The 25,555-nt window shown below is 50.5% G+C and overlaps 2 protein-coding genes and 1 non-coding gene across 9 annotated transcripts; all 3 read right to left on the minus strand.

Annotated features, from left to right (window-relative positions):
* Nucleotides 1-6: 6 nt before the first annotated feature.
* LOC1281602 (protein unc-80 homolog) lies at nucleotides 7-21,361 on the minus strand. Of its 7 annotated transcripts, none has more exons than XM_061648579.1 (35): nucleotides 21,047-21,361; nucleotides 18,681-18,864; nucleotides 17,696-17,722; nucleotides 16,632-16,652; nucleotides 16,418-16,563; nucleotides 16,190-16,343; nucleotides 15,907-16,117; nucleotides 15,457-15,818; nucleotides 15,198-15,391; nucleotides 14,725-15,124; nucleotides 14,542-14,654; nucleotides 14,227-14,244; nucleotides 13,715-13,865; nucleotides 13,554-13,650; nucleotides 13,211-13,492; nucleotides 12,937-13,134; nucleotides 11,828-12,116; nucleotides 11,666-11,762; nucleotides 11,155-11,578; nucleotides 10,896-11,086; nucleotides 10,468-10,825; nucleotides 10,236-10,401; nucleotides 9,961-10,154; nucleotides 9,736-9,879; nucleotides 9,543-9,663; nucleotides 9,266-9,461; nucleotides 8,615-8,784; nucleotides 7,969-8,536; nucleotides 7,339-7,899; nucleotides 7,108-7,273; nucleotides 5,950-7,034; nucleotides 5,370-5,518; nucleotides 3,992-5,309; nucleotides 3,759-3,927; nucleotides 7-3,690 (listed from the first exon to the last, which is right to left on the minus strand). In XM_061648579.1, the coding sequence occupies exons 2-35, from the start codon at nucleotides 18,822-18,824 to the stop codon at nucleotides 2,606-2,608; spliced, it is 9,969 nt and encodes a 3,322-aa protein (XP_061504563.1). In that variant the 5' UTR covers nucleotides 18,825-18,864; nucleotides 21,047-21,361; the 3' UTR covers nucleotides 7-2,605. The 7 variants fall into 7 exon arrangements, with proteins under 7 accessions (XP_061504563.1, XP_061504562.1, XP_061504560.1 ...); XM_061648578.1 differs by having other exon boundaries at nucleotides 11,155-11,599; XM_061648576.1 differs by having other exon boundaries at nucleotides 11,828-12,173.
* Nucleotides 8,871-8,942, minus strand: Trnat-cgu (transfer RNA threonine (anticodon CGU)). The gene has a single exon. It is a non-coding gene; the product is annotated as a tRNA-Thr (tRNA).
* Nucleotides 21,362-21,856: 495 nt separating the features above from the next.
* On the minus strand, nucleotides 21,857-24,072 carry LOC1281601 (trichohyalin). The gene is made up of 2 exons (XM_321543.2): nucleotides 23,346-24,072; nucleotides 21,857-23,259 (listed from the first exon to the last, which is right to left on the minus strand). The coding sequence occupies exons 1-2, from the start codon at nucleotides 24,010-24,012 to the stop codon at nucleotides 21,857-21,859; spliced, it is 2,070 nt and encodes a 689-aa protein (XP_321543.2). The 5' UTR covers nucleotides 24,013-24,072.
* Between the last annotated feature and the right edge of the window lie 1,483 nt (nucleotides 24,073-25,555).

The following is a 25,555-nucleotide window of genomic DNA, read 5'->3' on the forward strand; positions in this document are numbered from 1 at the left end:
TTCACATTCACTAAGCTAAATTGGCAATTTATTTGTTTAAATATGTGTGTGTGCGGTGTGTTCCCCATTTTTCCAGGGGGCCTTTTGCGCCACTTACGATCGACGATATTAAAAAGCCACACAAAACCGAAAAACAAAACACACAATGCAACTATCACATTCACATCAGACTATCTCCTTTTGCCTAGGGTGCTGGCTGGTTGGCTGGCGTTCACTCTCTAGTGCGAATGGAGGGAGGGGTGAAACACCCACTCTGTCTACCCTCCACGAACCCTAGCCCTAGCCCTATCTCAACACTATCTATCTATTAATCAACGACACATCAACGGCAACAAGTTACACACAGGATAGGCGGTGTTTATATTGGTTGTTTTTGCTAGACAAAAGTGCTGCATGGGCTGTGTGCTGAATGCAGCTGCCCTTTTGGCGGCTTTAGCATTAAAATGCGCAAATATGTTTCTATGTTTTTTAAATATGGTATCATCATAGAGTCGGTCTGTGACAATCCTTTCCAAAGTTGATAGTTTGTTTTTACTTTTCATCAACAGCGCTAATAATACAATTCTTTTGGTTATGGCACATCTAAAACACATCTTCCTCCATCATGGCATTTTAAAACACGGTAATCATATAATGTGTAACACTTGTCCATTTGGTATATATAGTAATATATATAAAAAAAACAACACGAAAATCATTTCCCCATTATTCTACCCACAAAGTTAACTATTTGCTTCTGTTCTATTCCGGTGGCTGGGTGTAGTAGCTAGCTAGCTGCTAATCGATGTATGATTTCCTTTTATTTCTTGTTTTGGACTAAAAACTGGTGCCGTCTGGTGCAGTTTGAAAAGTCGTTTAGATGGATTTGTTTTTTTTCTGTTCTATTAAAACGCTCTATTTTCAATGCAACAACACATCAACTGGAGCGAGCGCGGGAGAGTTTGGACCTAGCCAAAAAAAAAGAATGGTAATAAATCATCCACAGAGAAAACAAGGTTTTCCCGTTTTGGACGGAAACCGAGACACACGGTTCAAATCAACAACAGCGTATGCGTAACAATTAACAGTAATTTCTAAACATTTGTTTGTAACATTGAGGAAAAATACTTATCAAACCAATATTTAGTCAAAACTCTCCAGTGATGTCCGCTATTTATCTCTCTCTCTCTCTCTCTCTCATTGTTTCAAGTGTTCCTGCTGAATTGATTGTTTTTGGTTCGGTTTATCTATTGCCTTTCTTCCGGTTGTCACTAACTCACTCCACAAAAAACTGCTACTATCTACTGTAAAAACAAACAAACCAACAACCACCAAAGACTTCATTACTACCAACCACAATTAACGGACAACAGATAGCGGCTAACACGTGCTCACCAACATCAACTCTAAGTATAACACACCCACCCTAAGATTTGTATATGTATAAATCTCGTACCTTGTACAAAATAACGCACGAAAAAACAAACCTATCAAACTTGTTGTTACATCGGAGGTGTTTCAATCTTATCATCGGAACAACATCTTCAGCCGGCGAGTCGAGTGTGTACTAAAAAAACCCTCCTGTGTACTGGCCTCCGTACACCACTCAATGCTCCATCGATGCTCTATCGGGTGGGATGTTATGGTATGATGGCAAACGGAGGGAAGTACCATTGGCTCTATCTATTTCCGTTACTATTGGTTATGTGTGTTGTTAGTTTCGTTAAAATCTAACCCTCGCTCGTCCCTATAAAAACCCGGCGGAAATCCAGCACCGGTTCTAAAATGTAACTAAGTAAAACCTTCGTTCGTTCCTCATTCGCTCTATAGTCGCGCCAAATGGCGCGATGGTGGACAAGGTTCTTTTTTTGCTATTTTATCATGTCGGTTATCGTTCGTTTTCGCATTTTGCAGTTGTTTAAAATACTGATTGAGTGTGTACTACTGTGTGTGTGTGTGTGTAACACTTCTCTAAACATCTGGCTATCAACATGAAATATGTTTTTCGTTACACTACACTAACCACTTAGTCAGGCGTTTTTAATACTGAATACAATACTTCCGGCGACATCCATACACTAAACAACGACGCTTTTACACAAACGCACGCACACACATTTGTTCTCTTTTTCCTACTTTTACTAACATTTCCTACACCACAAAAATCCAGTGTTCCAGTGTGTCCAAATTCTTCAAACAAACAACGCTTTTCTCCCAAAACTACAAAAAACGTTAACGTCGTGTCATTGAACGGTGTGGCGTTGTTCTAAGTGGACAGACGCCTACCGCTACTAACCCTATTTGGACGTACACTTTCGTCGCACAAAATGTGTCGTGTTGTAAGTAGTAGTATTGGTGGAGTCTGTAAGTGCATTGATTATTAAAAAGTTATTCGTTTCACTTTGTTAACGCTTGTGTGTTCATCAATCAATCTCTGTCCACTATTCGGTGTGTCGCCACTTACTCCTCTGCTTGGCTGGATAAAATTCCGAAGATATCGATCGTTAAGTAGAGAGTGAAAGAGTGCCCATAGTAAAACCAAAACAATTGGGCTGTCCACATCAAATGACAGGGTCCACATCCCTCGTACTTTTGTGGTGGGCTCAAAATGGGGTTGACGAATCACTTAAATCAGTGTATCTTCGTCCTGTGTTTCGAACAGCATCAGCAGCGAATGCTGGGACGAGGAGCGACCTCCCATCGCATTGCCGGAAAGGGAACCGTCCGGCGAGAGCAGCCCCGTCTGCAGGCTGTAATTGTCCCGGTAGCCGGACGTGGAAGACGTTTGCGATACCGAATCCCAGCTCAGATCGCCCAGCGTGGCGATCGCACGGTTCAGTGGCTCCACGTACGGCGGCTCATTAACGATCGGTGGCATTGCCGAAGGGGCACCACCACTGGCAGCGGCGGCCGGTAGGCCCGATCCTGGCACAACAGCAACTCCTGGCACTCCTCCCGCCCCCGGCGCCGTTGAACCACCGGCGCCAACCATCGCCAGCCCAGCGCCACCGGCAACGGTGGGAATGGCGTAGCTCGGTTCGCTGAAGTTGTTCGACCGCATGCCACGCCGATTGCGGAACGTTTTGCGGCTCTGGGCTCGTGACCGTTGCAGCCGGTGCTTGTTGTGGTTTTCGCCCGAACTGTCGTCCGCCAGGCTGTCGGGGGACAGGGGCGTGGTGGACGTTTCCCCAGACGACGTTTTAAACTCGACCGAGGAGACGAAGCGCAGTCGGGGTGGTTGCGTTTTGACGGACGCTTGCAGCGAGACGGAGTGGGATAGGTGGGGAATGCTACCACCGATGCCGGAACCTTCGCGACCTACTGGCGTTGCCGGCGGTTGCAGATCGACCGAGCCTGCGTCGGCCAGCGTGCAGGAGGTTAGCGTCAGGTCGGCACTTTGCGAGTCAGCAATCAGACCGCCGTCCCGGTTGTTGGTAGTGGTTGTGGTGGAGCTGGACAGAGACTCACCCTTCGGCGCTTGGAGTGTCTGCTGGGACAGGGTGTCGCTGGAGGTGCAGATACCGGTGCTGCTGCGGGCATCTTGCTGTTGCTGTTGCTGCTGCAGCGAGCCGGGGAATCCGCCCGGCGGCTGGACACCGGTCAGCATCGATATCAGCGATGGGCGCTGCTGATGACGTACGGGCTGTTGCTCGGGTGCCGGTGGGATATTGGGAATGTCTCGCTTGGACGTTTCCGTGGACATGTCGCGATCTGTGGAAGGGAGGACCGAAAAAGCAGGTGAGACACATGTGGTCATCTGGATAATGGGGCAATCATACCATATCGTCTTGCTTCAAGCTCTTCCCGGAGCTCACGCAACTCCCGCGACAGTTCCAGCAGGATGGCACCGCGTGACTTAGTCCCTCCGATGGGTTGAGTGCCGCGCATTCGCTCACGTATCAGGAACTGCATGTGCCGCTCGTGATCTCCAATCGGTGGTTGTGAGATCTGAAAAGAAGCGAATGGCATGAAAGATAACTCCCAAAAAACGGGACCAGGAAGCTCCCACTACCTTATGCATAATGAACGGCATCAGCACGATGTACAGCGGAGTGCGCTGCGTGACGACAAACTCCAGGAAACTCCACAGCTCCGGCGCAGCCTCATTCCGGCGGCCCAGATCGCGCATTACCCGCGCAATCCGTGGCCACTCGTTGGACAGTCGCGTCTCGAAGCAGATGCAAAGTACACGCAGCGCCAAAAATGTGGCCTGATACAGGGAGCTGGAGATCTTCGACGGTCGCTTCGCATCTCTGCTGCCAGTGAACGTTAAGGAACCGGCCCGCAAGTCCGCCCCGGTACGGTTTGTCTGCATGCCCATCTGCGTGGTTCGTCCAGCGACGGGGCTCATGGCGTTCAGCACAGCCGTCACGAGGAACGAAATGTCCGACTGTTTCAGCTCTCCCACGTCAAAGATACCGCGCCCACTGCACACCTTCAGACAGAGCGGCATCAGCAGATGCATCAGGAAGTTTTCCGCCTTCTCCTGCGACGGGAAATCGGCACTTCCGCCACAGATTTGCTCCAACCCGTGGGAGATGGAATCGATCGGGCTGACCACCTGCAGCGCGACCAGCCGCACCACGTTGGAGCAGAAAAAGGCGGGCGGACTTTTGGACATCAGGGCGGCACCCGCACCGGACACACCTTCCGGGAAGTTGCCCGGCTCGTTCACGATCAGGTTCTGCACGTTCGTGAGCAGGGCCTTCATTTCGCGCCAGTGCAGTATGTGCGGGTAGCGGATGATGGCTTCCGATACGCCCTTCAACAAACCGGCCGCTGCCTCCCAGTTGGTGTTCCGCCGGACAGACGACTTTTTCGAGATCTTCAGAAACACCTTGTCGAGCCGGCGCAGGATGGTTACGAGCGTCGGCTTCATGCCGTGATCGTCGGCCCACTCGGCACGCGGGAAGATGCACTGCATGTACCGCTGCAGGCCCCGGCAGGCCATCGACTCACGGTCGTACGGGGACACTTTCAGCAGGGAGTGGGCAATCTCTGCCAGCCGGACGTGACACTTGACGTCGAGCAGTTCCATCGGTTTCGGTTCGCCCTGCTTGCGCGCCAGCTCGGCTAGCCGGGTCGAGGCCTGGATGATAAACTCCCCAACCACCGAGAGCAGCACATCGCGCGGACGGCGGTATTCGCGGATCGTTTCCGAATCATCGACCGATTCGTTCAGCATCTTCGAGCGGCCTATGTCGCTGACGTACTTGGCGTGTGACTCGTCGTCATAATCGAGCCCTGGCGAGCAGGGCGGACCGCGGGAACAGTTGCGCTGGCTGGATCCTTTATGCTCCGGGCTGTTACGGAACGGTCCATTGTAGCTCCTGAAGAGTGAAGAGCGAGGATTAATATCAAGAAGCTTAAGCAAGCTGTAAGATACATACTTGGACAAACCTTCACAGTTGTGCACCATGGTGCGAATCGTTACGGCCAGCTGCAGTATGATATCCCGTTCGCACTTTCCCTCCAGCGGGATGTAGGACGAGGATTGGATCTGCTGCATGTAGCATGGCAAAATGGCTTCCAAAATGATCTGCAAATGATCGGTGGTAAGGTGGGTAAGGCGATGGCTTATAAGTAGTGTTGTAATTCATAAATCTTTTTTGAAAGATTCATTCATAAAAATCTTCAGTGATGGGTGATTTGAATCCCGATAGATTGATGAATCTTTTCATTTTCAGCTTTACATTATCCATTACACGTGTAGATGCAACCTTCAGACGAATGGACCCGCTTAATTATGAATATTTGGAGATTCATGGACCTTTAGGGAACCATGAGCATTTAAATATTCATGAATCTTCAGAACCTCATAAATCTTCAGATTCCTGAATCTCAAGGCATGAGTTTCACATTCATAGAAAGACTTTGAAGATTAATTCTGATTTATGATTATGAATCAGTGGTACCCATCCCTAGTTACTAATGAATTTCCCCTAGTCCCCTTAACGCATCTTCACTTACCAGCATCTGATATCCCCGGGTACTCTCCGCCGAATATGAAACAACCATCACGCAAAGCGTAATGCAATCCAGCACCGTCACCATCTCGTCCTCATCGTGGTAGCAAAAATCGATCGCTTTCAGTGGTTTCGGCTCTTTCACCAACTCCGCTATGTTCAGTGGATCCGGCGATGGCGTCTCCAGACTGAGCAGCAAATTGAACAAACAGCTCGACTGCACCTTGTGCGCCTCGCCGTACGTCCCATTCTCATCCGTATCGAGAATGGCCGACACCGAGCCGAACATTTGCAGTATAAAAGGCTTCCGGTTGAGCAGATAGAACTGCTTCACCGCATACTCGATCGTGGTGGTGACCAGCTTGTTCGTTTGGTGCAGCGAGTACACCTGCAGCATCGCCGGCATGATCATGAAGTATCCGTTGGTGGAGAAAATGTTCTTAAAGTTGGACGCCGCGTTAATGAACGTGGCCGTCACGTAGCGCATGATGCACGAGTCTTCCGAGTGGAGCAATGCCGCCCCGGACAGCACGTTCAGGAAGAGCTGAATGTCGGCGGAGTAGGCAAAGTTGCCGGCCATCGCTTCGAACATGCGCGCTATCAACCGTACCCACATGAACTTGTGCAGCACGTCCAGCCCGAGCAGCTCCTTGCCCAGCTCGCCGCCCTGGTGCAGATCGAGATCCACCTCCAGCGCTTTGCGCGGAAAGGAGGGCAGCTTCATGAGCTCTTCGTGCAGGAACACGACCCGCTGGACGACCATGTCCACGTTCTTCAGGATGGCCCAGGTCAGGTGGACCTTACCGATCTCGACAAACTTCTTGCACAGCTCCTGGCGCTGGAGCGCATTGAACGACTCCTCCGGTTTCATCTCCACCAGCCGCAGCTGGGGGTACTGGGAGCGCTTGAAGAAGTACAAATCGCGCACGTACCAGTTGGGGTTCAGTATCTGGTGGCTCTTGTAGTCGACCAGCACGTGCTGGGCGTGCTTTTTCTCGTCGATGCCGAAGAAATCGAGCGACTCGCTGAGCAGCTGCGAGAACTGCGTGTCTTCCTGCACCGGGAACTGGGACGGTATGCCGCCCTCATCTGTGGGAACAGAGGCAAGCCGATGGAGGATGAAGGGTAAAGATAACCTTTTATTGTGGATGGAGTGTCCTACCTTCTGGTCCATGTACGATGATTTTCTTCGCCGAAGGAACGTTGGCTGTCAGCAGGATCGATGCATCACACTGCTCTTTGCGCAGGATCTGCTTCAAATCCTTAAACATAATGCCGTGCACACTGTGCACGACCATCCACAGCACCGACAATGCAGATCCTACCAGCTAGAAAGCAAATGTTTGTATTTAGTGTGTTTCTTCGTTCAAAAAAATCCCCCTGAAACACTTACCTGCTGGCTGCATTCATGCGTCGAGCGTACGTAAAACATCACGTACCCGATGATGTAGTTATACAGGGCGAACGCTGCCTGCTGGGGCAAGCGCGGCACGAACCGTATCAGGTGCCGCAGCAGCTTAAACATCTGATCCTGATGATCGCGCGTCAACCGCTCGAGCACGTAGCGCAGAAACAGCGCCGAATCCTCTACCAAACAGATCCAGATGACCTGGTACGCCACCTCGTACACGGCGCAACCGTCCGAGTTGACTGCAGCATCATCCAAGCAGGCCACGATCTGCATCACGGACGAACACAGACAGGAGGGGAAGAGAGAATGGGCCGCGTGCATGTGAATGGCCGAACGGGTACCGTCCTCTTCCTCCTCGACGTGATCTTCCGCTGGACCATGATCGAGACCCGGCTCGTGCGCAGCCTGCTGCGTGATGGGAATCGTGGTGATCAAGAAACTTTGACGCTCCGAGCGTTGCTTGTCCTCCTGCTGCAGCATAGCGTGGCGTATTGCTTCCGTTTGCTGCTTCTTGCGCGTTTTGGTCGCTGTTACCAACGAACGCTACATTGGAAAGGAATGGAGGATCATGAAGATGTTCCACTTCTAAACAGACAGTTTTCGTTTACTTACGTGCCGCTCCTGGTTCAGTGTAACCTCCATGTCCTTGTTCTGCTGACGAGGCATCCAGGGCGGATCAACAACGGGCAGACTTTCGATGCCGATCTTAGGTGACGGCAGCGTAAACTCGATACCGGGCGGTGGCACCTTGAATGAGAGGTGTGCGCCCTCCTCCATACGTGGCCACACCTGGAAGCGGTTCTTCCACAGCACCTGGTAGCGCAGAATCGCCTGAATGCGAGTGTTGGGACACTTGTTCTTGAGCGATCGCTGCATAATGTCGGTGGCAGTGTTGGGCGCCTTCACCGAGGCCAGTATGAAGAGGGCGGCGGAAGCTGCCGACACTTCCTGATCGGTTTCGAGCAGCAGCTCCCAGGCAATCGGAATGACCTCCACGAACTGTTCCTCGGTCAGCACGGCCGCACCCTTGACGAGCGAAGCGATGGGAGCGTGAAAAACATCCCGAACCTGATTTTTGATGTACTTCAGCACCGGTGGATCCTCCTGGTGATGTTTCGGCTCGTGGATGAACGTGGAGTACTGGGAGGTGTTTGGTTCGGACTCGTCTTGCAGTATGATTCTATATTTTGAAAAGATAAGAGAGAGTGTGTGTTAGATGGGAGGTAAGACAGGGAGTTTTGTGGAGCATCAAACCTACCTATCACGCTTCGTTACGCTGTCCTTGCGCTTGGAGGGTGAAGTTTGGGACGAACTTTGGTCCGACACTTTGCGGCCCTGCTTGGACCGTTCGCGACGTGTTGTTCCCTTGGCGGACTCGCTTGGCTGGGCGTAGGTAACCGGTGTGACACCAAACTCGTCGCCATAGATCTGCAAAAAGTAATGAAAACACACGTTCAATAGAGTGTACAGGGAGTTTCCACAAAAGTGAGAATGCTAAAAAAGTTTCTCAGAGCTGCCTCCTGTGAGGATTGAACTCACGACCGCTGGTTTACGAGACCAGCGCTCTACCACTGAGCTAAAGAGGCCCGATGAGAGAGGCACACTCATTACGCTATATAAACACAGCTACGTGAGCGCATGCGTCATTCACGCTTGCATGCTTTCTGGTCTGTTTCTGATTCTTCCCCTGCGCTTTGTTTACAGCGGTACCCGACCACTGTAAACATTTCGGCAAATATAGGAAAGAGAAGGGGAAAAACAACCACATTGGGATTGCGGTGGACAAAACATTTAAAAAAAATATAAAATGCACTTCTTATGCTAAAAATAAATTTGTAACTTTACGAAAACACTTTTTACATGCAAAATATGCATAGCAGTAGATTGTTTTAAAATAAAAATAAATTACCTTGCGAATTGCTCGGATCAGCTTGGTTGCAGCACGCATATGCCGTCGGTAGCAGTACGGGTGGCAAAAGTTCTGATGGTCGCAGTAATAGTTGAACGAGCCGAGGAAGTTCGACACCGACTTTAGCCACGGCAAGTTCTTGGTCGTTTCATCCGAATCGTTTGAATCGCATGGAGACTCCGGCGGTTGATCGTCACTGTGGAGAGTGTGTGAAATACATCACAGTAAATTGCTTTACATTGCCCCAAGTAAAAAGATGACAAATGGCTCAACCCACCTCAGAATGCCTGGCGACTCTTCTCCACCACTGATTTGTCCCGGTTCGGAGTTGTCGCTTCTGTCGGAGAGTGAAGACACCTTGCGTTTCGATTGTATGGAGTCAGTACGTCTTACCGGGTCTAGAAAAAAGGGGAAGAAAATGAACAATTATCATCCCAAACCATACCAAACCCTGCCACTGTAATTCTTACATTCATTCTCCACTTCCTTCAGATCTTTGGCACCGCGGCGTAGCTTCAGCGAGCGTCGCTTGAACGAACCACCGGCCGGTGTAGCGGAAGTTCCACGGCGCAACAGAAAGTTTCTCGATGTAGCCAACGTACGCTTCTGACCTTCTGCAATGAGACGAACGGAACAAAAAAACGGACTCCCAGTTAACCATCTATCACACGGAACGACCGTTGCCAACCACATACGCTGAACATTTTCCTCGCCCTGAATGGTAAGTGTGGTGTTGCTACTGTTCTCGGACTCGTTGTCCGGTTCCTGCAGTACGAAGGAGATCTTACGCTCCGTCTGGCCCGCTATCGACTGCAGGCTCTGAGCAGACGTCTGCGAATGGCCGCCCATCGAGCTGAGTGCCATAGACCAACGGCGATTGGTTTCTCCACTGCAAGGACAAGCAAAGGGCGGGCGTTAGGTAAGTGAACAAAAACAAATTGAAGCTTCTATTCAGGTTGCATTTCCTTACCGGCACACTTTATCCCACGGTGTGTGCTTCTCTTTGGTGGACAGTCGCGATGCTTTCGGCAGCGTTTGGTATGTTTCCCTCAAGAACGCAGTGATCTCGAGCAACAGCACACAGGCAATCAGTTTCAGTGCCGGTGGACAATCATTTCCGTGGGGATTAACACTTGCTGCAATCGAAAGTCCCGCATGAAATGACTTGCTTGTTGCTGACAAGCTCCACTCCCAACACTTACTCTCATCAAGAAAGTCTTCCTCTTCATCCTGCTGCAGCAGCTGCTTCTGCTTTTCGGGATCGGATAAAGTGGCCGCCATCTGCTCCGAGGTTAGCTTATCGTTGTTGACCATCTCGTTCAGCCGAGCGCCCAATGCTTCACCCCACTGGTGGAACATTTTGCCGGCTGACCGTTGCAGCACGTGTGCACGACGCGTCCCGGCTGCCATTGCCGTTCTGGGGCCCATTGCCGGCCCCGAAGGACGAAAGGTTGGTAGGTTTTGCTTCATCCACGACGGCCACTGGCCCCGATTGCACAGATGCACAAAGTGGGCACACTCGATCAGGAATGCCGCTCGGGCAACGATCGGAGCTTGAGGCTGTGGAAGAGGTGAATTTGTGTTGCAGTTGACGACTTCTTCGATCGCAAACTTCTGCAACATCACTTACCAGATCAAGAAGTGCAGTGATCAGTGCAGGATCGGGAACGGAACCAGGAGCGCACACTTCCAGCAGCAATGCAAACCGAGCCATTCCTTCCCGTACCGGTGTTATCGGAATGAGACGACGCTCCTTCAGCACCACCACCTCCGACTCGCGTGGTCCATCACTGACGTCAAGCGAACTTCTTCTGCTAAAATCTGTGGAAAACGTACCAATGATGTTCGCACTCTTCCCTCAGACTTACACCACTCAAACCACAACTTACAACTACCGCCAACATCCTCGGTGCCGCCCGTTTTCTTCTTGCCCTTGCCGAGCCCCAACCGGTTGAGCCGTCGCTTTGCCTTCTGTATCGACCGCCCGATGCCCTCCGTCGCCCGGTTGCGCGTCTGAAAGTTAAGTGAACCCTTGCGCATGAAGTTTGCCATCGAGTCCGACCCGCTCGCTGCCAGTATGCCCGACTCCAGGTCCACGGACTCGCGGTCCTTCGAGCGGCGGAACCATCGCACGATCCCCGTCAGCCGGCCGACCGAGTTGCGCTCTGAGCTGGAAGTAGAGTCAGAAAGTAAAGCCCGCTCGCTGTGGCGAGGGGTAAGGGTGGGCCGCACTTGCGGCCCCTTACGGCGCAGATTGCTTAACGGGCTCTGGCTGGCCCGGCTCGGCTCCTCAAACCCTTCCGTCTCTAACAGCTGCAACAGGAAAGGAACGATCTACGTGTTTAAGCAATTTACTTATTGAGAGTCACGTACACCAAGAGGACATTTAGCTCTACTTACGACACACGTCGAGGAGGTGCTCTTCTTCTTGAACAGCAGCTTGCGCTGCGCCTTCTCATCCTGCTGTATCAGCTGGATGTCGTTGGTCGGCAGGTGACTGTGGGAAGAATCGTGGAGAAAATTAGAGATAGAGCAAGAGCTGTCCAAAACTCATCGTCTTACCGTATCACCCGCGTCGTCTGCATGTTAGGCGCTTGCTTGTGCGGACGGGGAGTTACAGCCAAGATGCCGCTCAGCGCTACCACGCGGAACGGACCGCCGTGAGCTCCCTTGACGTACGTGATCAGCTGCCGAACGTCGCAGTAGAGCGAAAGGTTGTCCTGGGACTTGAGCTCCTTGAGCGACTGCACCAGCCGGGTGGCGAGCGTCTTGAAGATGGCCCCGATCAGCTGGCTCTCGGTGCCGCCGGTCAGCCCGCTGCCGAAGTTGGTCGCGTACCCGCCCTGGCCGCCTGATATACCGCCAAAGTCAGCGTTGAACGATTTTATGCCAGATGATCTCTTATGGTCTGAATCAGGTGAAGATGAAACACATATACGTGCAAGCTTTTCTACTTCGGACCAAGCAACAGGAAACAGTGGTATATATGTGTGTGTGTAACATATTAGTGAGCGTGTGTGTGTCTGTGTGTTAGGCGGATCAAATACACGATCAAATACAACGATGAGTATGATAGGTGTGTGTCTGTGTATGTTGTGTCTGTGAATTAAGGACTAACGAAATGCGATAGTTTCGCGCTTGAAAAAACAACAGAAACGGCAAAATGGATGATACCCAATCAATACAGACCAGATCAAGTGGCTACACTCTTACAGGCAGCACGTATTTCGCTCCAAATGCTACTGCAGCACGCACAGGAAGCAACAGAGGTTTTAATGGTGGAGCGTTTACATACGGCATAAGCATTCGTTTGCGACGTTTTTTAAGGGTGAATTTCGTAAAAAGCAGATGACATTGGATGGAACTCGAGCTATAAAACAAGTAAAGTAACACACCTAGATAATAAAAAATGGTACAGTGGAGGCGACAGTGGAGAATGGGTGTGTGTGTACAAAATTACGAACGAATACTTTAGCAATGCAGCAAACGGTATGGAAAAGAAACCACACACGGTACAACTTTCTCAACCTTCTTATAACGGCAAGAAGTGTGTACGACATCGAGCAGGAAAGAAGCAAAGGCTGGCGTGGCGCCAAGAGTTCCAAAGGCACCTCTTGCGCACGTGTTCAACACAGTTAATCACAGGTGCTCACACTACTAGCTCTACTTACTCAACGGTGACAGCAGCGAGCTGGGATCCACGCAAAAGCCCAGATACGCGTGGAAGAAGTCGGTGATTTCGTGCATCGGCGACTCCTTGATGAAGGCGCGCAGATTCGCTTTCAGAATTTTGCCATTCTGGCGCAGCAGCCGCGAGAGGATCGAGTTGCAGGTGGTTCGCAACACTTCGGCCGGTGGGCCACGGTTGGCTGGAATGGAATGGGTGTGCAATATTAGCCGTGGAATTGTTCTGGAAATTGTTTGGGTTTAGTTCAGCTTGCATACCATCGTTACACCCATGCGGACAGCCCAGATGCATGAAGGCACGCTTCACGATACCGATCGCAAGCGAGTGTGCATGATCGCCAAACTTCAGCACGCCCAAATCTAGCAAGATCTCGCAAATGTTCAGGCCCGCTTCCAGGACGCGCAGAGTGCAGACGCTCGAGTCACGCTTGAACACGCAGTGTACGGCAAGCAGGACAACCTCGTAGTCAATCGTACCTTCCTTGGTGATGTAGAAACACGACCCGGGTGCTTCCGTTTCATCCGAGATGCAAGTGTAACCTAAGCGGGAAAGCGTGCAAATGGTTAGCCGTGATCACGTCATCGCTCAACGCTAACCTACCGATGTGAGAGTCTGTATGGGAGCGTAACATCTGCGACTTGAACATCCCAGTACTACCACCAGCACTCAATGCATCTAGCTGAGAATCGATGGAACCCTACAAAGGAACGGGCATTGGATTAGTGTTTGGAACGTATTTTGGAGGTAAGTAGCCTACTTACCTGACGCTTCATGTAGTCCGGTGACGGTGTCGGCGTATGCTCTGTGACGGTAATGATCGGATACTTGGGCGTTGTGCTCGATTGTCTCGACGGCACAGTTGACTGGACGTTGCGTATAACCTTCGGCGGTGGTTCGATGTTTCGATGGCATCTGTGGAACGGAGCGAAACTTTGTTAACCTGACAACTACAATACGCCGCATACTATCGCTGAAGGATCAAGGGAAGGGGAACACAACACAAACCAACTATGCATAAAGGAATAACGGCCAGAAAGAAACAAGTATGAATTTAGAAAATGCATATCAAACATTCCAAAACCGGGGTCATTTCCAATGTGTCAACAAGCAGGTTGTGGGGATATTCCAATTAAAACGTGGACACAAACTGAAAACGTCAGCTATCCCGATGAAGGATGTGCACAATCAATGAACGGGAACGTCACACAAACAGGGGGTTGAGGTTTGATTTTTGGAGGATTCATTCTCGGTTCGAGTTTGTAAAGAAACTTACCCGCTATCAATGAGACAGCTGGGATAGATTTACAGATGGTTAAGGGAATAGATACGACAGATAGAATGCGTAAAGTAGAGATAGAAAATGGTTTTATATGTTGTGATCTTGCTACACACACACACTTCAGATGATCAATAGATGAGCTTCACAACTCACAACTTGACTCGGCTAGACAGACACTAACTAACCACAGATCTAGTAGATTACCCAATTGAGTAGTCTTAACCAATGTTCCACCAACCACTGATACATGCTCCGATGACGACAATGATGGTGAAGCAATGATATCGTCTTTCACAATACAATACATACCTTAAGCTAGGCATACTTTTGCCCTTCACCAGGTTCGTTGATGGAGCCCGCGATATCATTGACGCTGAGCGGGATAGCTGTCGCTCGCCCGTGTCCAAGCTACGGTGGCACTCCTGTCAAAGCAACGTCACGTTAGTGCACCTCAAGCTCAACTTATTTCTGCCCCCTTTCCCAAAACCATACCATCTGCTGTAGCCTCTTTCCGTTAGTGTTAGCATCGAGGCCAATCTTTTCCAGCCCCCGGTCCGACTTGGACAGGATGCGCGTCTCGATCAGTGTCCGAAGGTCGGCCATCTTGACACGGCGCTTCTTCTCGCTACCCTTCCGTTCGCTCAACGGCCCCAGAGAGGACTCATCCGAGGGCAGTTTCGAAACGTAGTACGGTGCATCGGCCAGCAGGGCAGGGATGGGTGGGTCCGGTATCTCGATGTAGTCCTTGTTGGCCGACCCGATGCTGGGACTGTCGCGGCTGCTGGTAGGACCTTGATAGAGCGATATCTCAATCTGCGGTATGGGCAACGAGTTGGAGCGTCGTCTCGGGTGCGATGGAAGGGCTGAAGTTTCTTCGCTTATGTCGCGCAAGCTGTAGGGTGGGGAAATAACAAGCACTTCTCAAAATAGCTGTGCCAAGATGACGTCGTCCTTAACTTTCTTACCGATTGTAGAGATAGTGTAGACTCCAGTAGACACCTTCCTCCTGCCAGTGTGAGATGAACAGACAACGCAGTACGGCAACGTCGAGAAAGGTGGCAGCGACCACATCACACTTGTGACCTTGGGACAGCTTGGGATCCGTGTCGAAGGACTCACGCTCCGTCGAGGAGCTGGTCTTTGGCTTAGAGTCCTTTTGCTAATGAAAAGAAACGTTGATTTCGGAACGAATTTCTTTGGCTTCAGTGCCACCAATACACTTACACTGTACGTGTCGATCCTGTCGAAATCAAAGCTGGTAGGTTCTGCGCGATGATCCGGTTGGTATAGTGGATGCGTCCTCGAGCCGATCCCACTGCTGGTCGGCGTTTGGTGTGCGGGTTTGTTAAACTTGGCACCATGATGCAGCAGACTAGCGTCGGCCGTATAGTACGACGGATCTGGTACGCCACCATCCATCGGCAGGCGAAATATGACGACACGCTCCTCCTCAACACTGGACGCCTCCTCCGGGATGGTTTCCGGAAAGACGGAATCCTTCGGCGACGACACAAACGACAGCTCGTCGTCGTGCTTGATGATGCCGGAGTAGATGCTCGGCGGAGATTCAATGTTTTCCATTTTCTCTACAAATTTATCAGAATGGTAGAATGATAAATAGTGCTTTACATGCTGCTGATTACTACAAGCGATCACTTCATCAGTTCAACATACTGGGCGAGAACACCTCCGGCGATGGAGTGGTGCTGACGGAGCTCAGCAGATTGCGTGCCTTCGGTTTGACCGGTGCGGTAAAGCAGGGCGCATTCGGGGCCCGATACTCCCACATACCCTGCCACATCTTCAACCCGTTCTCGAGACGAAAGTTTTGGAAATCGGACTCCTTCAGCATGTGTGCGATGGGAGCGAACAGAAAGACGAACAGCTGTGACAAAAAAGGGGAAAGCGGAATCATTTATCACACGGATCAATCGGAGGATGGTCGAGGATATCGTACCGATATGGTTGGTATCGAGAAGAGGTAATTGTTCGTCGTGTTATCCTTGTCCGTATCGGCATCGGCACACTCCTCGGCGGCAAACAGCAGTATCCAGTGCAGCGTGTAGAGTATTTTGGTTTCCGCCGACCCAAGCGCCTGGAGATCTTTCACACTTGGGAAGACCAAAGAGAAGTGCCAAGGTTAAGTCACATCCTACAGGGTAGCATTGGTAGGTTTTCCTCTTACCGATTGTGCATCAGCGCCCCGGCACAGTGTATGACGTGCGGTAAGGCAGCCTGCACGATGCGCCATCTTGGGATCGACTCCAGCGCGGACGTTAGTGAGGGCGACAGTCCGAACTGAATGTTCTGCACAAGCACTTTCTCGAAAGACTGTGAAAGAGAAAACCGAAAAGGGTTCAGTGAGTTGATGTGAGGCGTCGCTCACAGGTCACGCTTACCTTGCACGCTTCCTTCAGCTCCTGTGGATGAAAGCTTGAATTAGTAAACATGGCTTTGGACCAGTGTTGTTGGTTTTTTGGGATAGGGGGGGGGGCGTTGGGATCGAAGTTATCGATATACATATCGTTTTACCGGGGCTCTATTGTACGCTTGCAAGACGTAACAGGGTAACGTACACATGCATGCGTCGCTACAGGATAGAATGGTACTGACGCTGGCGATAGTTCAAGCAGTTTACAACACGATAATGCTAAAATTATTTCTAATATTCAATTCTACTTAAAGCAACGAATGCGCTTCACATATTTTAAAGACTAGAATACACAAGCGAGGATTGCATAACGTCAGGCGCTTTGTGACACGGAGTGCATACTTTGATGGCTCCTTTTGTATGTGCCCCTCAAAGTATGCAATCTCCAGCACAAGGTTACGGTTTTACGGCTTTATTGAGAATATATCATGCGGTATGAACAATTTTAGTAGGAAAAATGAAGCAGATTTACTTGTACAGCACTGCACTACGCTTACTAATCGCTACCATGAAGTTTATGTGGCGTGATGTTTGAAGAAATGGGAATTGGAAAACAGACCGTGTACGTAGATGTCTAATGTGTATGGAGCTATGAAGTGTGGGAAAGAAATACTGCAAATATCGTTAGTTCTATTGTGCTGTCTAACAACAACGCTCTTATCTACTGATGAAGGTGATGATGGCGATGGTATGAAACGCTCATTTAGATATGTGCTTTACTGACACAGGATGAAAGCTTCACATTACTGGACGTATTGGAAGAAAAATCCAACTGCTCTAATGGACGAGAGAGACAAACACAAACAAATGTGGTAATGATAAACTCAAGATAGCAACTACTTGTACACTCGTCAACGCTGTGGCTCTACCGGGCCCTACTAGGTGGATGTTTAATGGCAATCGACAAACAAAATCCAGCACTATCTATTTCCTAGTACCAGAAAGCTAAGAAGAAAAAAACTACAAAACGAAGATGTACAAAGCATAAGCTTTTTGCAGCACATTATCTGACATGTACTTATTTACACTTACATGGTGTCCTGGTGCGTGTTGACAGAACTATCGTACACAAAATTTTGTATTGCATCGTTCGAATTGAGTATTTAGCATTTGTTTTTTTTTTTGTTTTTTTTTTTTTAATGTTATTTTGGTTGTGTAGTTGTTTGTTGGATTACACCATGAGCACAAGGAGTGATTGTTTGTTTTATTTTGGAAGGACGCAAGGTGGTTGATGTTTTTGTATTTGTTTTAAGTGTCGGTTTCAGTTGTTCATGTTGTTTGTTGTTGTTTAGGGGTTTTTGGCACACATGATGACAATAGCGACACGCACACACACACAGAAAGAGAGAAAGAGATAAGGATATGGTGGTTTTTTTGGTTTCGTTTTTGTGTTTTGGTTTTGGCGGAAAGGAAAAAAGAAAAAAGAAGCAATAAAACCAACATCAATTCACACGGCTATATGTTCAATATGTTTGAGGGGTATGTTTTTTGTTTTGTTTGTAATATGAGCATGAAAAATGCGTTGTTTTTAATGTATATTTGTAATGCAATTTTGAACCTGTCCTGTCCGTCACCACCGCTTCGTTTTTTTCATATTATTTACACCGATTTGTCACACTGTTAACACACATATGGAACAATTAGAGAGCTTGAGAGCGCTATTTGTTTATGTTTGTTTGTTGGTAAAGAAACAAATACGTCGAAACACAAATAATTGACATAGAACAGAATGGAATGTTAAAGCAACTTTCAATATGGTTGATCGCTTTGTTTTATCAAATTAAAGCTCAAAACAAGAGGTGACGCTCGTTGCCACATGAAATACGAGAGCTCTCTCTCTCTATGTCGTCTCTCTGTCACTCTCTATCTCGTATGATTATTTACAATTTGCATTCTTCCACACCGGACGCAGATGGTGATGATAGTTAGTGATAATAATTCACTGTGGGAATGGCCTTCCCTTTTTTGCCAGATAGGAAGAACTGTGTTGGACCGTGTACGGCTACGTGTTACGTACCATGCAGCTAGCCTCGTGCAGTTTGCCCAGCTTCGGCCGGATGAAGGGCGCTATCTGTTGCCACAGGAACGTCTGCACCGGCACCGGGACGCCCAGGTCCTGCAGGCCCTCGTCGATGGGATTGGTGGACGAAGCGTTCGCCATGGTTTAGCGTATGCGTAGATAACGGGGATGACGAAGAGTTCTGTCGAACGAGGAAAAGGTCATAATTTATGTAGTTCAACCGAAAGCTCTCAAACAGCTCTCGATAGTAATGTTCTTCTACACTTAAAATCGGATTAAATTTCACACCCTCCTCCCCCTTTAATAGAGCTCCAATAAAGTACGCAAACATTGTTCCCACTAAAGCAGCCTCCAATAACGAGATAATTAACTTCTCGGTCCCCCGGACTCGATGATTGGCATCAAGTTTCAACTTGCGCAAATAAACACGGACGGCGTTTCGGTGCCATCGTGCGCCACAACGCCATCGTGCCACCGGAGCTCAAAGAATAACAAATTAATTTATCTTCAATCATGAAGCCGCCACCAACCGCGGTAATTGCATTCGGGCATGCTCTCATCCGGTGCCAAGTTTCCCAGGCCAAACATGCGCCGTACCGCGCTGCGACCGAAACCGCATTCATCAAGTAGTTGAAATGTCCAGCCGCTAGTTGACACACATGCATATACATTTTTTTCACACCATCCCCCACCCTCCCACTGTATACACTTGAACCTGTTGAGCTAGCAGTCGTACAACTCCAACCGAATGGTGGGGTATTTTACAAAACAAGCAAAAAGCAAAAGACACTCAGAAATTTTGGCACCCAACATAAAGCTTCATTTTTGTGTGTCTCGTTTTTTTTTCATTTTTTTTCTATGAGCAAATTGCCACACCACCACCAATACCCGCACAGCAACAGATGGGGCCGCATCGTTTATGCGCTCGCGCTCGTTCCGGGGGTAATGAAATGCGAGGGATTATCTGATTCGATTTTCATCGATTATGTCCCTCGCACATCCCTGGTTTATGGTTTTCTTCTCTCACCCCCCCCCCTCCTCCCCTCCAGATCGTAGCGTTTTATTCATCTCGGACAAAACTGGCACTGACAATTGCATTGAAAAGTAGTTGCTGCCCGTTGGTATTGGTTACCGTGGCACGGCCGCCTGTGCTGTTGCTGCTCGATGTTGTTATGCCGTACTGGGCGCCTCCACCATCAATGGAGAAGCCGAGTGTGGCGTGCAGTACGTGTGTGTATGTGTGTGTGCACAGTTGGAGCGAACCCGAGAGAGCGCTAGCAAGTGTCAAATTCAACAGCTGATTTTATCGATCCAGGTTGCTTTTATCATTTGCTGGCTGGAGATTTCGTCGTTTCCGTGAGCGTAACTGTGTGCGATGCTTGTGCTTGGGGTGTTTTTTTTTCCTCCCCTGGTGCTCAGTTTTCCTTCGCAGCACGGAAACGTTGCTGTGCGCGTGATGCGTTTTACATGCCACACACACACACACACACACATTCGTCCAGCAGAGCTGGTTTGGATGGACCGATAGATGGATGGATCTGGCCGTGTATGACCTGCCCCCCCCCCCCCCCCCCCCCCCCCCCGAAATGGGGTGAAATTGGGGCGAGAGAATGGGGCAAGAGCAACTCTTCTTCGGGGAGTGGTTCAATTTTTACTGTCTGTTGAGCATAAAAGTTTTATGTAACACACATGGCCTTCACGGGGCGCACTACTACTCGCTACTTCTAATCCCGTCGTTGTTTTTTTTTGATAGCGTGTGGGGGATGGGCGGTGGTTATTGTTTGCCAGCACTTTCACTTCCCAGCGGTCATTCACTTGGCAAATTCGATTTTTATCACCGCTTCACCCGCTCAAGGCTAATCAAATCTTCCAACATTCGCACGGATTTGGAAGCGTTTTGCGTGTAACTCTTTAACGCGTTAGCGCTGAAAGGAGGCGCTTTTTACAGATACGTCCCATCGCCATTACAACTTCCCGTCCGCCATATTAGAAAACACGGAAGTGATGGACAAGTGGGGGGGATGAAAATGGCTTGGGAAAATTTTCACCAGCATCACTGCACGATTTTCTCACACAGCATTTTCTGCACAATTTTTCGCGATTTTTCGCAACCACCCGTTCGCTCCAGTAAGGTAAGCAGCTGGAGAGAAATTATATAACCATTACACCGTGCAGATAAAATCGCTGCCACATACACACAAACACGCCCACAGCCTGACATGGCTGTGTGGATATTCGCTTGTAATTTTTATCACACAAGCACACACGCACACGCACACACACACACTTGACCACGTCCGCACATTTTCCCTGGCCAGCAAATTGCAACTTCACTCCGATCCAAAAGGGATTGAAACACTTACCGAAATGAGTGTGTGGACACGCGAAAACAGAAGCACGGTTACATGATGGAATGGAGAAGGAAACTGAAACCAGTAAACTGCACTACCAACGTTCCCCCTCTTTATAGGGAGTGGGGGGGGGGGGCTGAAAAAACGGTGAAACGGCAGAGTGAACCCGCAGCTAGAGCGTAGGGTAAAACACACCCCCGTCCCGGGACGATGTAATGGCTGCACTGTGTGCGCTGCACGGCTTGCTGGAAAAATTGTTGAATCTGTGCCCGAAAACGCTGAAACGTCGAACGTCGAGTTTCGCTCGCACGTTCGCTCGCTCGCGCGCGGTTCCGCTCGCTCGCAGTAAGTGGGTCCGCGCCGGCGCACGGCTGCCCCCCCGACTTGGCTCCCGATTTTGGAAGGGTTTTATTTACAAACAAATGCACGTGATTTCGGCCGATGCTGCCGTTGCCGTGGACTCGGTGCCGGCTGTTTGACGCTTCCCTGGCGGTCCTCGTGTCACGGGAGAGAGTGAGCGAGCGAAAAGAGAAGCTTTGCTCAGCCGGAAATATAGAGCAGTTGTGGGGAGGGGAGGGGAAGCACAGTGATTGAAGCGGGAATGACATTTTGCAGGGATAAGTCAGTTCGGAGATAACGATAAGCAGGCCAATTGACATACCCTCCAATCCAATGACAACACGTACCACATTACTTCGGGAGTAACTGTCAGTTTGAAATTGAAAAACAAACGGCCATTTTAAAATGGTGCATCACTTTCACGCTTTTCGTTGCAGCTTTATTACGAGCAGTAAAAAATTACACAAGAAATGGAATGTACGTTCAGACAACTTGCTTCGGGTCGTCGCCCGACGGCGTACTGGAACCGCCCTTGTCACTGCCCTCCTTTGGTTCGTCCTTCACGAGCGCTTCCAGCGCCTTCGGTGCATTGCGCTTCGGCAGCACGAGCGCCTTCTGCCGGGCCGGCAGCGCGTCCAGCAGCCCCTGCTCCATCAGCTTGTTGTGGATGGGGACGCGGGACAGCAGATGCTGGGGCAGCACGTCCGCCTCCTTAAAGTCGTGATAGTGCTCGCGCTTGTAGCTCTGCACCGTCTTGAGCAGCGGGAGGATCGGCCGGCCCTTCACCTTCGCGTCGCTGATCAGATCCTGCGCGTACTGCAGAAAGTGGCGGTTCTCCTTGTCCGCGTGCTCCTTCGCGTACCGCAGCTCGGCCGCCGTGTCCGCCTCGCGCCGCTCGCGCACCTCCTTCTCCACCATCTGGCCGAGCAGCAGCTTGCGCTGGGCGTACGTTTTCACCGTCTTGTCCGCCACCTTGTGCCGGTCGAACCCGAACGTGACGTCGATGTTGCGCAGCCGCTCCTCGTACTCGCGGCGCGTCAGCACCGCCTCCTCCGCCTCCCGCTGCCGCTGCCACTCGATCTCGTCCAGGTGGGCCTGCATGCGGGCCGCCCGCAGCTGGCGCTGCTGCTCCGTCTGCTCCCGCTCCTTGATCGACGCGATGCGGTCCTTCTCCTCGGCCGCCCGGGCCTGGTTGCGCTCCTCTTGCGCGAGGGCCGCCCGCTGCCGCTCGAGCGCGTCCACCAGCTGGTGCGAGTTGTCCCGCAACCGGTGCTTGTTCACGTGTATCGCCTGCTTGAAGCTGGCAATGTTCTGCTGCCCCTCGCAGTAGATCTGCAGCAGCGCGTCCTCTATCTCCGACTCGCGGCGCAACCGGGTGCGCCTGTCCTCCGCCATCCGGATCGCTTCCAGCGCATTCTTGCGCCGCATCTCCTTGCTCGCCTCCAGGGCCGCCCGGTCCTGCTCCTGCTGCCGGCGCATCTCGCCCTCAATCGCCTCCAGGCTTTGCTGCTCCTCCGCGATCAGCTCCTGCTTGCGCTGGCGCTGCAGCTGCTGGTTGCGGATCATCGTTTCCTTCAGCTCGCGCTTGTAGTTGTCGAAGCGCTGCCGATCCTCGAGCAGCCGATCGCCGTGCGACTTCAGCCAGTGGTTCGCCTGCGACAGCGTTTGCGTGTCGACCGACTGCTTGCGCATCTGCTGGAGCTGCTCCTGCTCCAGCCGGAACTGGCGCTGCATCTCCCGGCCCTTCAGCACCTCGCAGAACTTGGCCGCACTCTCCAGCACCCGCGGGCCCACCTTGTCCTTCTGGATGAGATCCTCCGCCTTTTGTATCAGCTCCCGGCGCTTGATCTCGTCCGCCGCTTTCAGCTCACGGTAGTGTCGTTGGTCTGTTGGAATATTCATAACAACAAGAGCAAAAACACCATTCTTAGCATCACAATAGACCCCATCTTCCCTCCCCTATCTAACACACCTTCCTCCACCTTCGCCTTGTCGCGGCGCAACCGCTCCGCCTCCTTCTTGTCCCGTATGTTCTGCACCGTGTTCTCCCACGTGCTGGTCATCTTCTTCGACCCGTTCTTGAGGTACTCGCGGAACTCGCGCTCCTGCTGACACAGCACCTCCGTTTCCTTCTCCGCCGGGCTGACCACCTTCTTCCACATCTGCTCCCACTTGGCACTGCTCAGCAGGACCGCCTTGTTGGCGTAGCTCGGCCGGTGTGACTTCGGTTCCGTCTGCTGGTACAGCTCCTTTATCATTCTGGACCGCTGGTCGCTGCTCCGTCCGTGGCGTATACTGTGCCGAGACCCTGGTGCTGGAGAGCCTCGAGTGCTGTCGAGCCCCGAAACGATGCGCCGATACCGATTTGGCTCGATAAACAGGTTACCAATGGACACCGACCACACCACCGTTGCCATGCGGGCTCTGTTATGGCTCTGGAGGGGTGAAAGCGGCGGCATACTGGAAAGAGCAATAATATATTTCCCCCATCCTCTTCCAAAAACAGGGACACTTGATAGACAGAGGCATATATTCTTAGCCGTGGTGCATTGCCGTCGGTCGGTGTATGTTATGCCGTCGATTGTGGAGCTTCCTCGCAGCTGCATTCTGCACTCTGGCATCGATCTAGCGGCATACATGCAACATGCAACATCGATTGCTGTGCTTTGTTTGGTAATGAAATTGCAGTTGTGGAAATGCTTCTTGTGCTGTTGCATAAATCGGGCCTTTAACCTTGCTTCCGTTGGAGGTTGAAGTTGTTTTTGGCTTGCATACAGATTAAAGCTGACGAGTAAGTGATTGGTTTTGAGCGAAATGTTTCCTCAGCATTATGTTATTAATCCAAATGTTTTTGTAATGCGACAATGTGGACTCACTAAACAGGTTACATTAGGAATTTTTGGAATGGAAATAAAAGCAATTGGTTTCTAATTGGTTTGTCAAAAGCAATTGGAATTCTAATGGTGTAGAATGCATGAAAACCTAGCTCCAATCAAGATGGATGACATTTGGACATGTACTTTCGGTTGTCTGGCGCCATCGCCAATGACGTGCCTAAGCCCCCGTTTCTAATTGGTTTATTTAATGTACCATTCCTCCATAAATGGCTTGTAGTCTTTTTGCTTTATTCATCTTCATCATGCATCAAGCTTAAGTCCCTAACAAACGCAGTGCCATTACACGTACCAGCCGTAACTAAGGCTACACAGCGACGGAGTTGGGGCATTTCAATATTTCACTTAAATTTGTCATGTTTTCATGACAATTTTCAACCCCTCGCGTAACAAACTGGTAGTTTTCCGCTTTCCATTTTTGGATAGCACTCTCTCTCTCTCTCTTCGCTATGGGGGAGAGATGGATGGGAGGAGTCGTAGAAGTAAAAAAAAAAACAAAATCGATAATTTAGGTTGCGGACAAACTGTGTCATCGCAAAGCGCCAATCTGGTACGGACGGCTGGGGTCGTTACCGACGTAAGTCAGGTCTTTTTTTTGCGCGTGTGTGTGTGAGTGCTGGGTGGGTCTCTGCCGCGCTGATAAGAGCTGCCACGTCGCTGCTCAAGCCCTCCCGTGGTGTCAGTTTGGGAGGCCTTTCCCCGTCACTGCCTATTTCTATCGTTTGCTGCGTCGATGCGTCGTACGCGTGTGAGTGCGTAGTTGGTGGTTACTTTCTTCTACTTCCCACACCGTACCGAGGATCGAGCACCACTGCTTCTTCTTCTTCTTCCTTTGGTGTGTGCCGGACGACCTCCATTTTTTCGACCGGCTTCAAACCACTGTGCAACGGTGTGTCGACGCGCTCGCCCGATAGGGAAGGATTATTTATAGAATCTGTGCTACGCAATTTTTGCCTCAGCGTTTCACCGCAACCGCCTTTGCACACATACACACACGCACACCAAGATCGCCAAGGGGGAGCACAACACACGCCGGTGAATCACGGAGGTATTATTTTCGTACATTCCGTGCCACCGTGTAGACACCACCAGGGTGTGTGTTTGTATGCCCGTGCGTACTAAAACCGAGCATCAAAAATCCGCCCGGGTTCACATTGCGGCCAGAACTGAATGGGATTGGTCGGCAGGTTTTTGGATGAGGTTTGGGTGTGTGTGTGATGGGGGAGAGGGGTGCCCTTTTGCTTCTGTGCTCGGTATTTTCCGCTTTCCACCCAAGTGTGTGGGTGGA

This window comes from Anopheles gambiae, chromosome 2 (genome assembly GCF_943734735.2).
Source record: "Anopheles gambiae chromosome 2, idAnoGambNW_F1_1, whole genome shotgun sequence".
Classification (NCBI taxonomy): domain Eukaryota; kingdom Metazoa; phylum Arthropoda; class Insecta; order Diptera; family Culicidae; genus Anopheles; species Anopheles gambiae.

Bases quoted from the DNA above. Each gene is read 5' to 3' on its own strand.
- LOC1281602 (XM_061648574.1), bottom strand. From the start codon at position 18,824: ATGGCGAACGCTTCGTCCACCAATCCCATCGACGAGGGCCTGCAGGAC. The intron at 15,392-15,456 runs GTAAGTGTATTG...TCTTTTCATTAG, and splicing joins ACAGGATCGACACGTACAGT to CAAAAGGACTCTAAGCCAAA. The intron at 7,035-7,107 runs GTAGGACACTCC...CTGTTCCCACAG, and splicing joins CATCGTACATGGACCAGAAG to ATGAGGGCGGCATACCGTCC.
- LOC1281601 (XM_321543.2), bottom strand. From the start codon at position 24,012: ATGTATGCCGCTAGATCGATGCCAGAGTGCAGAATGCAGCTGCGAGGA. The intron at 23,260-23,345 runs GTGTGTTAGATA...ATATTCCAACAG, and splicing joins CAAGGCGAAGGTGGAGGAAG to ACCAACGACACTACCGTGAG.